This window comes from Taudactylus pleione, unplaced genomic scaffold (genome assembly GCF_031769625.1).
Source record: "Taudactylus pleione unplaced genomic scaffold, aTauple2 ptg000173l, whole genome shotgun sequence".
Lineage (NCBI taxonomy): Eukaryota > Metazoa > Chordata > Amphibia > Anura > Myobatrachidae > Taudactylus > Taudactylus pleione.
The window spans coordinates 4687638-4700603 of record NW_028284575.1 but is presented as its reverse complement, the minus strand read 5'-3'; the positions used below and the strand labels follow the sequence as shown (position 1 = coordinate 4700603).

The 12966-nt window shown below is 42.8% G+C and overlaps 1 protein-coding gene across 2 annotated transcripts in view; it reads right to left on the bottom strand.

The window, feature by feature from the left end:
• Nucleotides 1-12966, bottom strand: part of SLC35F5 (solute carrier family 35 member F5) — a 79010-nt gene that overhangs the window by 29440 nt on the left and 36604 nt on the right. For both annotated transcript variants that reach the window (XM_088475499.1, XM_088475500.1), the window contains exons 9-10: nt 7954-8041; nt 7635-7699 (exon numbers count right to left, since the gene is read on the bottom strand). In XM_088475499.1, the coding sequence (XP_088331625.1) occupies nt 7635-7699; nt 7954-8041 (153 nt within the window). The remainder of the gene's footprint in view (nt 1-7634; nt 7700-7953; nt 8042-12966) is intronic.

The window sequence follows — 12966 nt, the reverse complement described above, 5'->3', positions numbered from 1 at the left end:
GTGTATACTGCCATGGAACAGTGTGGTAACATTGGCTGCATGGCTCCCCTGTTATTTTACAACCTAAACACAATAATGTCGCCTTTAGTTTAATTATTCAGTGGTTCTAAGGGAGAACAGAATCAGAGTTACATCAATACCAATCTATTCTTACTAATTATAATATCATGGACAAAAAGGAGGAGAAAAATGTCTCCTCTTCTCTCCTTTTTGTCCATGGTATTTATCTGACTCTTGGGGAACACCGTCGAACAAGAACATACATCATTATAGCACTGATAAGGCAGAGCTGCCATTTTGAACAGATATTGACAATATTTTCGGCTATACATCTGTTATCACTATTATTTTTGTGAATATACCTGTAGACTGACCACCCCCTATACCCTATATTAATTATAATATCAGTTCTGAGACAATGAGAAACTCTGCAACAAGTGAGAAATTATGTATGTATACATGTATGTATGTATGTATGTAGGAATCAGGTGTACTCAGAAACATTCACCCAAGCTGCACAAATTACTCATCATAAACCCTGGAGATGTGAAGGGACAATAACTGGGACAATGAGAAAACTTGATTCTTTGACTAAGATAATTATTATATAAAAGTTAGTAATAGGAATTCATATATTCCGTTCAACATAAATACATAGTAGGTTAGCTAATATGGGGGAGATGTACCAAGCTTTAGAGAGAAAGAGAAGTTGCCCAAAGTAACCAATCAGCTTCTTACTGTCATGTATCTAGCACAGTCTAGGAAATGACAGTTAGAAGCTGAGTGGTTGCTATAGGCAACCTCACCACTTCATCTCTCCCCAAGACTTGATACATCTCAATCATAATCTTTTATCAAACCAAATAAAAATAGCAAACTCCAAGTAACCCTAATAAAATGGGTCTATTTATAGAAGTATTTTTTCACTCTTTGAGTAGTGAAGCAAACAATGATGGGTCTCAGTATAGCTGTGATCCGGCAGACGTCTTTGTTACTCTCAGGAGATAAGCTTAGATAACGAATGACACGTTGCGATACAAGAAGCAAATGAGAGCCGTACGTCTATACGTTCAGTCAGAATCATTTCGGGAGCTTCAAAAAGGGGTAGTGGAGGCGTTTCCCATAGCAACAAATCAGATTCTAGCTGTTATTTTATAGTACTGGATAAATAATACCTACACTCTGATTAGTTGCTATGGGCAACACCCCTTCCCCCCCATGCTCTTTAGAAGGTTTGATAAAACAAACACCAACAACAGAGGTCTCTGGTCAGAGGACAGTGGGTACAGATTCATGGGGGCGGTTCAACTATTTTAGTCGCACCCACGTGGCACTGGCGCTCAAACGGAGCAACAACTGAATTGCTCTGTCGGGTGCCCATTGTATTTGGGCTCTCAAAAAAACAATTTGAATCGCCCCCCACGACTACATAGCAAATCTACCCACCATGTTCTATCAATAATTTATAACCAACCCCAGAAGCTGTGATCTTCCGTAACAAACCAACGTACCCGCCATGTTCTTCTACCAATTAAAGAAAAAACCTAGACGCCATGTTCTTCCTACCATGACAAACCAACGCACCCATCATGTTCTTTCATCCATAACAAAACCAACACAACTCCCATAATCTAGGACAAAACCAGCACACTCCACCTTGTCCTTCCACTAATTATAAAACAAACACACTTGCCATAATAAGCAAATGTGCCAATCATGTGCTTTTATCCATAATAAACAACTCACACATGATGTTCTTCCGTCAACAACAAAACCAACACACCTGCCATGTCCTTCCCCTTCATAGTAATCCAAAGCACCCACTTAGGACAAAACCAACGTATCAGCCAAATTCTTCCATCTATAATAAACCAAAACACCTGCCACGTTCTTCCATCCATAATACCACAACACACCTGCCACATTCTTCCACCCATAATACACCAACACACCTGCCACATTCTTCCACCCATAATACACCAACACACCTGCCACATTCTTCCACCCATAATAAACCAAAACACCTGCCACATTCTTCCACCCGTAATACACCAACACACCTGCCACATTCTTCCACCCATAATACACCAACACACCTGCCACGTTCTTCCATAATACACTAACACACCTGCCATGTACTTCAATACATAATAAACCAACACACCTGCCACGTTCTTCTATCCATAATACACTAACACACCTGCCACGTTCTTCTATCCATAATACACTAACACACCTGCCACGTTCTTCTATCCATAATACACTAACACACCCGCCACGTTCTTCCATCCATTATACACACTTTCTCCATGAAATTTGTTTTATCTAACATATGGTCATGCTTGTGTTAGATACAATTTGTGTTCTTTAATATATAAAAGGAACTGACTTTTAAAGTGTTTTTCTTTTTTATTTGTATTATATTGTTTGTCTGTGTCTGTTGTAGGCCGTGATTCTTCTCTTCAGGTCAGTGTCTGAGGATTCAAAGTGTTTTTTTTTTTTTAATTCAATTGAATGTAGTCTTAAACATTGCTTGAAAGTGCTAACTTTGTTATAATTATGTCTTATGGAGGTAAGAATACGGCGGGTGCATTAAATTATTCTGAATGAAAGAAAATGGTGGGTGCATTGATTTATTGTGAATGCAAGAATGTAGCGGGAGCTTTAATTTGGGTTTGAAACAACATGTCTGTCGTGTCGGTTTTGTTACGGATAGAAGAACATGGTGGGTACATTATTATGGGTGTAGGAACATAACTGGTCTATTGGTTTATTATGGATTGAATAATATGGCAGGTGTGGTTATTTTGCCCTAAATTGAAGAACATAGAAGGTGTGTTGGTTTATTGTGGATAGAAGAACGTCGCAGGTGTGCTGCTTTATTGTTGATGGAAGAACGTGGCAGGTGTGCTGCTTTATTGTGGACGGAAGAACGTGGCAGGTGTGCTGCTTTATTGTGGACGGAAGAACGTGGCTGGTGTGTTGGTGTATTATAAAATGGATGAACGTAGCAGGTGTATTGGTGCATTATGGATAGAAGAATGTGGCAGGTGTGCTGGTGTATTATGGGTGGAAGAACGTGGCAGGTGTGCGGCTATATTATGGATGGAAGAACGTGGCAGGTGTGGGTGTATTATACAGTCAGGTGCATAAATATTGGGACATAAATATGAAAATTCTGTCAATGTCCCAATATTTATGCCAATGACTGTATAATACACCCACACCTGCCACGTTCTTCCATCCATAATATAGCAACACACCTGCCTCGATCTTCCATCCACAATACACCAACACACCTGCTACGTTTTTCTATCCATAATACACCACCACACCTGTTACGTTCATCCATTTTATAATACACCAACACACCTGCCACATTCTTCCACCCATAATACACCAACACACCAGCCATGGTCTTCCATCCATAATACACCAACACACCAGCCATGGTCTTCCATCCATAATACACCAACACACCAGCCATGTTCTTCCATCCACAATAAACCAGCACACCTGCCACGTTCTTCCACCCATAATACACCAACATACCAGCCATGTTCTTCCATCCACAATACACCAACACACCTGCCACGTTCTTCCACCCATAATATAGCAACACACCTGCCTCAATCTTCCATCCACAATACACCAACACACCTGCTACGTTCTTCTATCCATAATACACCAACACACCTGTTACGTTCATCCATTTTATAATACACCAACACATCTGTTACGTTCATCCATTTTATAATACACCAACACACCTGTCACATTCTTCCACCCATAATACACCAACACACCAGCCATGGTCTTCCATCCATAATACACCAACACACCTGCCACGTTCTTCCACCCATAATACACCAACACACCAGCCATGTTCTTCAATCCACAATAAACCAGCACACCTGCCACGTTCTTCCGTCCACAATAAAGCAGCACACCTGCCATGTTTTTCCGTCTACAATAAAGCAGGACACCTGCCATGTTTTTCCATCCACAATAAAGCAGCACACCTGCCACGTTCTTCTATCCACAATAAACCAACACACCTTCAATGTTCTTCAATTTAGGGCAAAATAACCACACCTGCCATATTATTCAATCCATAATAAACCAATAGACCAGCTATGTTCCTACACCCATAATAATGTACCCACCATGTTCTTCTATCCGTAACAAAACCAACACGACAGACATGTTGTTGTTTCAAACCCAAATTAAAGCTCCCGCTACATTCTTGCATTCACAATAAATCAATGCACCCGCCATTTTCTTTCATTCAGAATAATTTAATGCACCCGCCGTATTCTTACCTCCATAAGACAGAATTATAACAAAGTTAGCACTTTCAAGCAATTTTTAAGACTACATTCAATTGAATTAAAAAAAAACAAAAAACACTTTGAATCCTCAGACACTGACCTGATAAAGAATCACGGCCTACCACAGACACAGACAAACAATATAATACAAATAAAAAAAAAACACTTTAAAAGTCAGTTCCTTTTATATATTAAAGAACACAAACTGTATCTAACACAAGCATAACCATATGTTGGATAAAACAAATTTCATGGAGAAAGTGTGTATAATGGATGGAAGAATGTTACAGGTGTGTTGATTTCATTATGGATAGAAGAACGTGGCAGGTGTGTTAGTGTAAGAATGTGACAGGAGTGTTGGTGTATTATGGATGGAAGAACGTAGCAGGTGTGTTGGTGTATTATGGGAGGAAGAATGTGGCAGGTGTGTTGGTATATTACGGGTGGAAGAATGTGGCAGGTGTGTTGGTGTATTATGGATGGAAGAACGTGGCAGGTGTGTTGGTGTATTATGGGTGGAAGAATGTGGCAGGTGTGTTGGTATATTACGGGTGGAAGAATGTGGCAGGTGTGTTGGTATATTACGGGTGGAAGAATGTGGCAGGTGTGTTGGTGTATTATGGATGGAAGAACGTGGCAGGTGTTTTGGTTTATTATAGATGGAAGAATTTGGCTGATACGTTGGTTTTGTCCTAAGTGGGTGCTTTGGATTACTATGAATGGAAGGACATGGCAGGTGTGTTGGTTTTGTTGTTGATGGAAGAACATCATGTGTGAGTTGTTTATTATGGATAAAAGCACATGATTGGCACATTTGCTTATTATGGTAGGTGTGTTTGTTTTATAATTAGTGGAGTGTGCTGGTTTTGTCCTAGATTACATGGGGGTTGTGTTGGTTTTGTTATGGATGAAAGAACATGATGGGTGCGTTGGATTGTCATAGTAGGAAGAACATGGCGTCTGGGTTTGTTCTTTAATTGGTAGAAGAACATGTCAGGTGCGTTGGTTTGTTACGGAAGATCACAACATCTGGGGTTGGTTTTAAATTGTTGATAGAATATGGTGAGTAGATTTGCTATGTAGTCATGGGCGGCGATTCAAATGTTTTTTTGAGTGCCCAAATATATATAATAGCTGGATGAACGTAGCAGGTGTGTTGGTGTATTATGGATGGAAGATCGAGGCAGGTGTGTTGCTATATTATGGATGGAAGAATGTGGCAGGTGTAGGTGTATTATACAGTCAGGTGCATAAATATTGGGACATTGACAGAATTTTCATATTTTGGCCACAATTCACCACCACAATGGCTTTGAAATGAAACAAACAAGATGTGCTTTAACTGCAGACTTTCAGATTTAATTTGAGGGTAATTACATCCAAATCAGGTGAACGGTGTAGGAATTACAACGGTTTCTATATGTGCCTCCCACTTTTTAAGGGGCCAAAAGTAATGGGACTATCAACTCAAAAGCTATTTCATGGACAGGTGTGGGCTATTCCCTCGTTATTTCATTATCAATTAAGCAGGTAAAAGGTCTGGAGTTGATTCTAGGTGTGACATTTGCATTTGGAATCAGTTGCTGTCGACTCTCAATATGAGATCCAAGAGCTGTCACTATCAGTGAAGCAAGCCATCATTAGGCTGAAAAATCAAAACAAACCCATCAGAGAGATAGCAAAAACATTAGGTGTGGCCAAATCAACTGTTTGGAACATTCTTAAAAAGAAAGAACGCACCGGAGAGCTCAGCAACACCAAAAGACCCGGAAGACCACGGAAAACAACTGTGGTGGATGACAGAAGAATTATTTCCCTGGTGAAGAAAAACCCCTTCACAACATTTGGCCAAATGAAGAACACTCTCCAGGATGTAGGTGTATGTGTATCAAAGTCAACAATCAAGAGAAGACTTCACAAGAGTGAATATAGAGGGTTCACCACAAGATGTAAACCAGGAAGACCAGATATGAGTTTGCCAAACAACATCTAAAAAGGCCATTACAGTTCTGGAACAACATCCTATGGACAGATGAGACAAAGATCAACTTGTACCAGTGATGGGAAGAGAAGAGTATGGAAAAGGAAAGGAACTGCTCATGATCCAAAACATACCACCTCATCAGTGAAGCATGGTGGTGGTAGTGTCATGGTGTGGGCATGTATGGCTGCCAATGGAACTGGTTCCCTTGTATTTATTGATGATGTGACTGCTGACAAAAGCAGCAGAATGAATTCTGAAGTGTTTCGGGCAATATTATATGCTCATATTCAGTCAAATGCTTCAGAACTCATTGGACGGCGCTTCACAGTGCAGATGGACAATGACCCGAAGCATACTGCAAAAGCAACCAAAGAGTTTTTTAAGGCTAAAAAGTGGTATGTTATGCAATAGCCAAGTTAATCCCCTGACCTGAATCCGATTGAGCATGTATTTCACTTGATGTAGACAAAACTGCAGGTAAAATGCCCCAAGAACAAGCAGGAACTGAAGACATTTGCCGTAGAGGCCTGGCAGAGCATCACCAGGGATGAAACCCAGCGTCTGGTGATGTCTATGCATTCCAGACTTCAGGCTGTAATTGCCTGCAAAGGATTTGCAACAAAGTATTAAAAAGTGAAAGTTAGATTTCGGATTGTTTAGTTTGTCCCATTACTTTTGACCCCTTAAAAAGTGGGAGGCACATATAGAAACCGTTGTAATTCCTACACCGTTCACCTGATTTGGATGTAATTACCCTCAAATTAAATCTGAAAGTCTGCAGTTAAAGCACATCTTGTTTGTTTCATTTCAAAGCCATTGTGGTGGTGAATAGAGGCCAAAATATGAAAATTCTGTCAATGTCCCAATATTTATGCACCTGACTGTAGATGGAAGAACGTGGCAGGTGTATTGCTATATTATGGATGGAAGAACGTGGCAGGTGTGTTGGTGTATTATGGATGGAAGAACGTGGTAGGTGTGCTGGTTTGTTGCGGATAGAAGAAAATGGCAAGTGTATGTAACACAAGGCATGACCGTATGTGAGATTAAACAATTTTCATGGAGAAGGTGTTGTGTCACTGAACATCTATCAGAGGGCACCGCAGTTATACTATCAGATAGGTAGACAGCGCGGATATGTACAAAACTCCTGTCATGGTACAAAACCTTTTGGAGAGTTATTTGCAAAACGTCACAGCAGGGAAATAAGAAAACTAGCAGGAGAGGCTGAACAGTTCATTAATAATGTAACAAACATTTAATAATGTCCTCTTCAAACTTAAATTCTCTACTAGAATACCTGGTAACTGGGCATTTACCTATAGTATCTTTGTCTCTTGAATTATCAGAGCCAGACAAGCTAACAAGCACCACACCTCCAATGCTAGAAAATAAAATAAAAAAATATATATATAAATAAAATAAATAAAAATGAATTCATGAAAAAAAAAAAATGATTAGGTCACCAAATAGACATGAATAGACGGATATGTGAGCTATATCAGCGTAACAAATATTTCTATTAAGGAGACGGTATCAGACTGCAGAGCAGAGATTGGGTATAGAGAAAGAGAGGGGGGGCTTTCAAACGCAAGGTAACATGGAGTGAGGATTGCTGTAGAGATCCCAAACATTTACCTTAAGACAACAGCCAACAGTTTGGAAAGTGTGAACCGGTCGCCGCTGTTGCTTGGAAAGACAGAGGCCAGGATCAAGGTGAACAGACCTGAGGTAAAATAAGAACATGGACAAAAATCTAAGTAATGACATGGACTTGGGTAGTATAGAATGTAGCTGTGGAAAGCGAATAGTCTCCCAGCGCTAAAATACACCAGGATGGAGGAGAATGCCACAGACTTAACATATGAACTCTTGCATTCATATAAAATGGCTGCAACTCATTAGCGCAAATCAGCAGGTGACTATTGTCCACGAGATCCTGGATAATGGCCTGTCCTGTAATAGGGGCCTGGTGTACCAACCAGTGAAAACACTGTAGAGAACTTGCCCAAAGCAACCAATCCGTTTCTACCAATAATTTTACAGTATGTACTTGATAAATGCTACCTCAAAGCTGATTGGTTGCTATGGGCCACGTCTCCACTGGTCCACTCTTTTCATTGGTTGATACATCAACCCCTACATCCTGTGATTTACGTTTTTACTGCTTGATGGGAAAATGCATGAGATGCCCATCCTTTGATCAATGCAACCCGTTTTAGTTAATGTCCGCTTTTTACTAATTACTGATGTGATGTTGTGTTTATCTGCTTTTCCCTGTTCTTTAACAAACAATGTGGATACGCCAAATTACAGTGTCTGGCACACGGGTCTTATTTATTGAGGTTGCATAGTTAGGGCCTGGTTCAGAGCCGCACTGCGTACTCGAAAATAGCTGCGGACTTCCGGCCGCACTCAGGTTTGGCTGCGCAGCACCCATACATCCACTCGGGAAACCCGCCGTCATCACTCAGCACAAATATGCGCCAGCCCTATCCTGTGAGCAAAATATGCATCTGAAATTGGCAGAACTCTGCGTACGTTCACCTCTGCAATTCTGTCTTCATGCCCAATGCAAGCTTCCTACGCTAAGTGCGAATGCCCTGTTGACGCCCAGTTACAGCCATTTGGCCGCAAGTGGAAATCAGGCTGTCTTCTGTGCTACTCTGAATAGCGCTGCAGACCCGCAAAGATGCTGATGTTGGCCTCGGGCGGCCTCTTATGCATGAGCCCTAGGGAGAAAACATAAATTGTAGGTGCAGCCATTTGCATGCGTCTCTGAAGGCTCCTAGCGTCCGGCGTTAGAAAGCTCAGCATATTTCTGCACCTACGATAAAGGAATGCTTTGTGTACGATTGTAAAATGAAGGGCGTGCTACAATTGCAAGTAGCTGGAACACAGGAGTATTTAGGAAATATGCTCAGATTAAAGTGCACTAACCGATGGCAGCCAATCAGAATGTCTGTCTGTCTGCAGGGTTCACAATAAATCCAAGCATCCATGTAACGCAGGTTTGCACCATTGGGCATTGTCAATAAGTAACTCTCAGTATTTAAGATTAAGGAATTAATTTAATTGGAGGCGAAAAGTCCGGTTTGGCGAAAAGTTTTTGCCGATTTCCATCCTATTCAATTCCAGGACATTTTGCCTGCGCAGAAAATCCATAGGCAAAAACAGGCAAATAAGTTTCTCCACCCAGAGAAAGGCGAAATTAGGTGCAAAATCTCTATTTTGAGGTACATATGTGGGGACTTGATTCAGAACCCTTTGGACAACCCCCTCCCCCAATGACTAATTAGGCAAAAAAAAAAAAAAACTTAAACACCCTAAAAAGTATTGGAAAATGGGTAAAGAGTAGTGGGCCTGGTATTTTGGGGGAGGGCTATAAGGTTGAGACACGTGTTTTTAGGATTGCAGGAGGCTGCAGCAGGTGTATTTTTTAGATTGTTTTAAATGTTCACTTTAGAGACACCAAAATATACTGGTACCCATTTATATATACCCCAAATTTAACTACGGTGCTTATTTTTCTCAAAAAACATTGCTTTATATCATTTTACAGCACTTATGCAAATATGTTGCTAGGCCGTTTAGGCTCTTAGGGCGTTTAGTTTCTGAAGTGTTTAGTTCTAAAGAGTATTGAGCATTTAAAATTAATATCAGCGTTATACCGGCGTTAAACCGAATGAAAACATATTGCAAGCCAACGCTTACATAGGGCCGTATTCAATCAGTGGCGAAAAGCCATTTTTGGCAAAAAAGTTCTTCGATTACATCATTTTGCAAGTGGAAACTTATCCCCGTATTCAATTGTGGCGCCTTTTTGCTGGTGCGAAAACGCAATGCAATGTACCCATCAGAAAAGTTTTGCCTATGAATAGCGGTCGGAAAAAAGTGCAGAATTGCGGTTTTGGGATGCAAAGGTGGGGAAACCACCCTGCACCCTTAGAACAGGTCCCCAAAGGTAAACTGTGTAAAAAAAAAAAAACGAACAAAACAAAAAATGGGTGAAAAAGTTCAAAGTTGGGGTACAAACTTAAAGACTGGCGAAAAGACTTTACAGGGGTCTGCAAGTATGGGGGAGGTGTATTTTTGATTGCAGGTGTTTTTTAAGACCTCAGTTTTGCAATTTTTAACCATGCTTGCAGCCATTTTCATGTACCCCAAGTTTTCTGGGACTAGTTATTTTCACCAACAAAAACTGATAAATGCGATTCTTCACCACTTGTGCAAAGACGCTAATTAGCAGCTAATGAGAGCATTTAAGTACCCCAAATACCTTCAGCAGGACTATTCGGGAGTATCTACAGTGATCCCCAATGTTAGTGCATGCTTTGGGGGGTGTCAGGCTGATTTCACCAAGTCTAACAGCACTTTTTGCCTGTTTGAGTTTCGCTGTGACATGTTTTCGTGTCCTTTGGAAATGAGTAGGGCGAAAAGCAGCTGCGCACACGCGAAGTATTTTCTCCGAAAACACGCGTTGTAGGCGGGAAGTCCGCCAGACGAAACTTAGCCGACTTTTCGCGGCTAATTGAATATGCACCATAGATGGACTACACTCAAGCAACACAGAGAGTCAACAAAAATAACTCCAGCAGTCTGCATAACCTGCACATTGTATACTGATCACCCTGGTTTGGACACTGCATAACCTGCACACTCTACACTGATCACCCTGGTATGGACACTGCATAACCTGCACACTCTACACTGATCACCCTGGTTTGGACACTGCATAACCTGCACACTCTACACTGATCACCCTGGTATGGACACTGCATAACCTGCTCACTCTACACTGATCACCCTGGTATGGACACTGCATAACCTGCACACTCTACACTGATCACCCTGGTTTGGACACTGCATAACCTGCACACTCTACACTGATCACCCTGGTTTGGACACTGCATATCCTGCTCACTCTACACTGATCACCCTGGTATGGACACTGCATAACCTGCACACTCTACACTGATCACCCTGGTATGGACACTGCATAACCTGCTCACTCTACACTGATCACCCTGGTATGGACACTGCATAACCTGCACACTCTACACTGATCACCCTGGTTTGGACACTGCATAACCTGCACACTCTACACTGATCACCCTGGTTTGGACACTGCATATCCTGCACACTCTACACTGATCACCCTGGTATGGACACTGCATAACCTGCACACTCTACACTGATCACCCTGGTTTGGACACTGAAAAACTTTTCTCCTCAGCAGCAGCTTCTTGCATTTGAAAATTTAAGTTTCTGAGAAACATCTGACTGCACATCCCAAACAATGTCATTTTGCCTTTTATACATTTGATTACCCTGTCTGAATTTATTCCTGTTTAATAGTTACTACTCTTCATTTGACTTTTATTCCTCCAATACTATTTACCTACTCTCTTCCTCTACTTCACCAACGTATTACACTGCCTACTTGTCTGCCTCCCCTCTAAATACCTGCATCATCTGCTGTGCTTTCCTGGGAATCGGTGTGTAATACCGCCGGCCGCATGACCGACAGTTCGAATCCCGGCAGCGACAGGCCGACAGCTCTGGAAATCCAGATCGTCCCCAGGTAAGTACTAACTAACCTAACCTCCTGGGGGGAGGGGGGGGGTGCCTAACCCTAACCTCCCCCCCAAGTGCCTAAACCTAACCCCCCCTTTCCCACTGCCTAAACCTAAGTCCCCCAGGGGTGCCTAACCCTAACCCTCCCTCCCCCTAGCCTAACCTAACCTCCTGGGGGGGGTGCCTAACCCTAAGTCCCCCCCCCCAAGTGCCGAACCCTAATCCCCCTTCTAAGTGCCTAAACCTATACCCCTCTTTCCCGCTGCCTAAACCTAAGTCCCCCGGGGGTGCCTAACCCTAACCTCCCTCCCCTTAGCCTAACCCTAACCTCCTGGGTGGGGGGGGGGGTGCCTAACCGTAAGACCCCCCCGGAGACCTAAACCTAACCCTCCCCCCCTGCGCGGCTGTCCGCTCGCGGTGCCCAGCATCCCTTCGATCAGGATGCCGGGTGCCGGTTTCCCGGCGTTGGTAAAATGAGCGGCGTCTACATCTAGACGCCAGTCATTTTACCCTTGCCGGTATATGACAGTCGGGAAGCCGGCTGTCGGTATATGTTAGCCGACTTCCCGATTGCATCCCCTTTCCTGCCCTCCTCCTATTTGCTCACCTGCCATCCTTGCCTCTCGCCTCCCTACCTCCACCCTGAGTCAGCAACCATGCCTCGTCACCCCTGCCCCATACCAACCATCTCCACTGGCTCACACCTTCTCCTTAGAGCTAGCCCACCTCCCCTCACCTACAACCCAGCCAATCTCATCGACATATCCCCCATGCCCTCCCTCCCATTCTCCTGTGCCCTCTGGAATACCAGATCCATCTGCAATAAACTGCCCGCTATCCACAACCACTTTATTTCCCACACTCAAAATCTTCTCGCCATCACCGAAACCTGGCTCTCCTCCTCCGACACCGCTTCCCCTGCTGCCCTCTCCTATGGGGTTCTCTCCTGTGTCAGACCTGACAATCGCCAAGGAGGCAGAGTGGGCATCCTCTAATCCCCCAACTGCACCTTTCGCATTATCCCACCTGAGCCCTCCCTTTCTTTCTCCACCTTTGAGGTCCACTCTATCCATC